Here is a 6,000-nt window from a genome sequence, read left to right on the forward strand (position 1 = left end):
AAGTTGACGAAGGTTCAAAAACAAATATTCAGTAAAGTCTCGAAATAAACGTTTATTCTGTGAAAAAAATTAACTAGAAAAAACTAATTGAACCAAGTACATGTCAAGTCCTCCTTAGTGTACCATGTACATGTCAAGTCCTCCTAATTGAACTATGTACACGTCAAGTCCTCCTAATTGAACCATGTACATGTCAAGTCCTCCTTGGTGAACCATGTACATGTCAAGTCCTCCTTAGTGAACCATGTACATGTCACGTCCTCCTAATTGAACCATGTACATGTCAAGTCCTCCTAATTGAACCATGTACATGTCAAGTCCTCCTAATTGAACCATATACGTATCAAGTCCTCCTAGGCAGATCCAGTTTCTGATTTTACATACTTTTGGAAGATGGTGTTTACTTTTTATTGAAAAGTTTATCATCGTGTATGGTTGGTTAGTGTTGTACTCTCTTTTTAACTTTTAACAAAATTGTTAACGTGCAAAAGGAAATGTTAAACTGTTAACAACAACCAATGGGTGTTGTTGTGAATAATTCCAAAAGCTACAGAAGATTGGATTACAGTTATTGTAAAGTGCTTTTAGCCTTTAATGTTCCCAAATTCAACACTCTAGCAAGATTAAATCTCTCGTGGATGTTGTTAGTAAGTAAAACATTTCAGAGGTCAAACATTAACCGTCAATGTTCCCAGTTTCGTCTTTTCAGGAAGTTCTAATCATACGATGTCCGTAACAGTAATAATCAGTGTAATTACATAGATCAAAGTTATTTCTTCGTATTAACTAAAATATAAATAGTTTCTTCCAACATTAATCTGTTTAATTCAACAACACACCACCAGGTTTCTGCTAAACATTACAGAAGAAACTCAAGTTTCTTGTGGGATAAAGTATAATAAAGCTGTTAACAAGTACATTGTTATATCATAGACCTAGACTAAAACATGTTATGACAGGGTGTGCTTGGAACTGACGAAGGTTGAGAAATAATTAATTATAGAATTAAGCTTCCTTAGAAAACTACGGTATTATTGTCTCTAAGTTGGAGAAAACATTAATTTATCTATTCATCTCGTAGAAAGTGAAGCGTGACATATATTTCAAATTAAACAACTATTTTGCCAAGAAAACAGACAGGCTATTCAGCTGGTCACTTTGTTTTCCTAAAGGATTTGATCTTTCTCAGAGGTCAGTGTAACTGTTTTGTGGTAGTTTACCACGTGCCAGGTTTGATCTTTCTCAGTGGTCAGTGTAATTGTTTTGTTGTAGTTTACCACGTGCCAGGTTTGATCATTCTAAGTGGTCAGTGTAACTGTTTTGTGGTAGTTTACCACGTGCCAGGTTTGATCTTTCTCAGTGGTCAGTGTAATTGTTTTGTTGTAGTTTACCACGTGCCAGGTTTGATCATTCTCAGTGGTCAGTGTAACTGTTTTGTGGTAGTTTACCACGCGTTAAGGAATTTTTCACTAGAACTTGATTGGTTAACAATCCCACCAATGCAAGACGAATGTTTATGCTTTTAAAAGGTTCCAAACATGGAAATCTGATGACTTTCTAAACTGATGCTACGAAAATTCAGTCAAGCCTGAGCTACACTTTGGTCACAATAGGTTTGTTCGCTTTTAAGAAAGCACAAACTACACAGTGACTTATTTGTCTCATGCCAACAGTGGATATCGAAAGCTAGTTTATAGCGTTATGTCTTCAGGAATACCGCTCAGTCCGTGGGAGAGGGGTCACTAAGATATGTAATTAAAGCCACACACTAAAGAACACAAAACCATTGTAGCCCTAAATAACTCACTTCTCCGTCAAAATACTGTCTCATCTACGATCTACTGAAAACTTCGGTTTTAAAATCAATAGAAATATATTTCATGTTAAGGAAACATTTTTTTATGTTTACTTTAGCTTTATACATGTATAAATAAGGTCGCATCAAGGACTTGTTGCTATAGTAACGAGCATCGCATCTTAATCAAATGGTTGACGTAGAAAGATCTGTGTTCGAGATTACTTTTCACGTTTATATTGTTAGGAATGTGTATTGTTGTTCTTTCATTGTGTATGCTCACTTGTTAATATTTTACTATATTCCTAGTTCACCTCTAAGCCTTAAGGGGCTTAAAAAAAGGTTAAAAAACAAATCTGATAAAGATATATAAATAATTGAGAATCATTTCTTGTCCTTCTTTATTAGCGTGCACTGTGGAGCTACGAGACGTTAAACTGAATTAATACACCGAGTTTCGAAGTACTAGCTTCATTCTTCTTTAAACATTATGTTAGGCTTAACAATAAAGTATTTTACCGGCTGCGTCTCTATGTGCACGTGTCTGCTTCTCATTATGGTAAACAAGGAATATTCGTTCTCTTGTAGCACCTTTGGAACAGCACGTAAGTAATGTAGCAACAACTGACAGTTTAAATTTGACTGTGACACTCATAGCTCTGAGCAATTTGAGATTACAAACTTCATCCGAGTTCTGCTTTCTTGGATAAACTGAAGCATTGCTACACTAAAGTGTTCTTTAGAATTTAAGGTCCCTCTCGTGTTTCCTTCATATGTGCTTTCCGCTTTTACTTTGGACTTCACATTTCACTTAATGTCCTAAATATCATTCGATACGTTGGAACTTACAACCTTTGTCAGTCCTAACACAATACCTCTGTTACCTGCCAAAGTTTAGGCTTACGTAGCGACGGCTACGTATAACACGAATATCTAATTCCTGAGAATGTTAAGGTAAACACAACTCACTCCATAGCAGACAGATTTAGATAACTTAATAACCGACTAACTAAAACATCTGGATGTACATCTGCGTGTAAATAAACACATTATCAGTTATGTGCAACAGTATCCAGAAACATCAGATATTTGAGTGTATAAAATATTTAGAGACAAACCAATATCAAATATACAGCTGTACTTGAATGTGTGTAAAATAAAATCCATAGGTAACAAAAGAAATCGCTATATAAACAAAAATCTAACTTTATAATAATACACAAATACATGAAAATATATGTATACATAAAACACTATTTTGACCTATATTAACATTTTTATATACACACGAGGTATATAACATAGACAACAGTAATGGTCAAAAAACAAATTACAACAAATTATCAGAGACGTTACGGTTAAACACAGAAAACGTGAAAGTAGGCTTAGGTGTAATCCTGATGGCTTATAAAACGTTAATGAAACAAGGTATATCGAAGTTGAGTAGACTTTACGTAAAAATGGACTTACTAAATAAATAAGCCCAAAATATTTATTTCATTGGGCTCAGGGCAAAAATTTACATCTTTAAAGCATATCTACCTCTACTTTATTATAAACAGAGTAGAAATGAAATTCCGTTTATAAATTATATAAACTGGGGATATGTTATATTACACAGTAAACTTTCTGCATAATAGAGGTGCCATAAATCGATACTGTTTGGCGTACTAAGGTTAAGATGATTTTGAGCTAATGAAATCGCTAATGTTTATAATTGAAAACAAACGTCTCTATTGGAAGATAAATGATCATAATTAAGCAAGCTGGGAGATGTAACATTACCATGGCAGCTAATCAAAGTGTTCAGTTCACTTGGAGATTTATATTGTTTGTCAATAGCAAAAATAAAATAACAATATGTTGTCGTTAAATAGTGCATGTGTGTGTAGTTTCTGATGGTAAAGCCACATCGGGCTGGCTATCTGCTGAGTTTATCGGGGAAATCCGAAGGCTAAAATTAGCTTTTCATTTGGCCCGACATGGCCAAGCGTGTTAAGGCGTGCGACTCGTAATTTGAGGGTCGCGGGTTCGCATCCCCTTCGCGCCAAACATGCTCGCTCTTTCAGCCGTGAGTGCGTTATAATGTGACGCTCAATCCCACTATTCGTTGGTAAAAGAGTAGCCCAAGAGTTGGCGGTGGGTGGTGATGACTAGCTGCCTTCCCTCTAGTCTTGCACTGCTAAATTAGTGACGGCCTAATTTATACACAGATAGCCCTGGAGTAGCTTCGTGTGAAATTCAAAAACAAAACAAACAACAAACAAACAGCTTTTCATTTTATTTTATCTTTACACTATTACGATGTGTCTCGTTAATTAATAAGTGTACGATTCTCTTCACACTCGTGTAAAATGCTTACTATTGGTAAATATTTCTACATCAGTTTCCTAGTTCTTATCCAGTTCTCTCAGAAGTTGACTTGCTCAATTCGGATTTGTGTTTGGATCACGAGCAACGAAATTTGGATGTTTTAAAATCATTTATTGATCACAGCTATCCCTTTCCAACCTTTTTAAAACGCACAGAAATATAAGGAAGTGAAATTGAGTTGTTTCAAATTAACTTATGGAATGAAAATATTGTTTGTTTCTTGAATTTCGCGCTACGCTACTCGAGAGCTATCTGTGCTAGCCGTCCATAATTTAGCAATGTAAGACTAGAGGGAAGGCAGCTAGGCATCACCACCACCGCCAACTCTTGGGCTACTCTTTTACCAACGAATAGTGGGATTGACCGTCACATTATAACGTCTCTACGGCTGATAGGGCGAGCATGTGTGGTGCGACGAGGATTCGAACCCGCGACCCTCGGATCACGAGTCGAACGCCTTAACCCACCTGGCCCCGAATGAAAATATATCTCTCTAGCCGTCTCAAACACACACAAATACGTGAAAACACATTAAAAGTGTGTGTGTGTTCTCTTATGGCAAAGCCACATCGGGCTATCTGCTGAGTCCACCGAGAGAAATCGAACCCCTGATTTTAGTGTTGTAAATCCGTAGACTTACTTTTATACTAGTGGGGGGTGATTGAAAAGTGAAATGGTGTTGTTACAAACCTATCTTTCTCTAAGAGGTCACCACCCCAAGTGACCCAGCATGGCCAGGTGGGTTAAGGCGTGCGACTCGCAGTCTGAGGGTCGCGGGTTCGAATCCTCCTCGCAACAAACATGCTCGCCCTTTCAGTGGTGAGTGCATGATAATGTGACGGTCAGCTCTCAATATTCATTGGTAAAAGAGTAGCCCAAGAGTTGGCGATGGGTAGTGATGACCAGCTGCCTTCCCTCTAGTCTTACACCTTTTAATTAGGGACGGCTAGCGCAGATAGCCCTCATGTAGTTTTGCGCGAAATTCCAAAACAAGCAAACGAACAAACTCTTTCTAACCCCCTTAAATACACACAAATACAGGAAAACATACAAAATGAAATCATGTTTGTATTTGTATAATTATAATAACAATCATTTTCCGATGGCCGTGATGGGCACAACAGAAATAGTGTATATAGTTTTTCGCTTAAGAAGAAATAGTATATAATTAACGATATCAGATAATAATGGTAAGAATCTGGGTCTGCATCCTACCCGGTATGAACCCAAATGATCCACAACACAGGGTATGCTAACATCTCGTCCTGCTGAAACTGTTATGTTCGGAATAGGTTCGGCAAACTCCGGATCGAAAGACATTTCCGTTTGACCTCCGAGAACTGCAATACAAAGGAGAATTGGAAGGTTATATATAGAGAAATTTAACCATCAAATTACTTTATTTTTTTATTATTTAATAAAGCCATGTAATTATCGTGGAAAGAGGTAATCATCTCTTCGATCGTAAAGAGTCCAGTTTCTAATTACGTTGATGACATCAAATATTGTTTAATTATTTCACATCAGCGGAACTCTATTAGGCTTGTGTTATTAACCCTCAGGTTTCAGTTTTCTTTTCATTGATTTTCTGAAGCTCATCTGTCTCGTGGTGCAACTAATCTAAGAAAAATGTACCTCCAGATGGGCCACTTTTAAATGTTTTTTTCTTTTTCTTGCCAAGCAACTGGAAACTGACGCTGTAAATTATAATTTTGGTCTCGAAACCTGAAACAGTTTTTTTAAGAATTGAGAAATAACAGTGAAATAGGTCTTAAAAAATGATAGCATGAGTAGAGTTGTTATTACTGTTTCCTAGGTTTCTCGTTATAAAC

The 6,000-nt window shown here is 36.6% G+C and overlaps 1 protein-coding gene across 1 annotated transcript in view; it reads right to left on the bottom strand.

The window, feature by feature from the left end:
* LOC143242991 (neurotrimin-like) overlaps window positions 1-5,504 on the bottom strand; it is a 41,495-nt gene extending 35,991 nt beyond the window's left edge. The window contains exon 1 of the mRNA XM_076486600.1: window positions 5,384-5,504. Within this exon, the coding sequence (XP_076342715.1) occupies window positions 5,384-5,488 (105 nt within the window). The 5' untranslated portion in view covers window positions 5,489-5,504. The remainder of the gene's footprint in view (window positions 1-5,383) is intronic.
* Window positions 5,505-6,000: the final 496 nt, after the last annotated feature.

Source organism: Tachypleus tridentatus, unplaced genomic scaffold, assembly GCF_004210375.1.
Source record: "Tachypleus tridentatus isolate NWPU-2018 unplaced genomic scaffold, ASM421037v1 Hic_cluster_2, whole genome shotgun sequence".
NCBI classification, from domain to species: domain Eukaryota; kingdom Metazoa; phylum Arthropoda; class Merostomata; order Xiphosura; family Limulidae; genus Tachypleus; species Tachypleus tridentatus.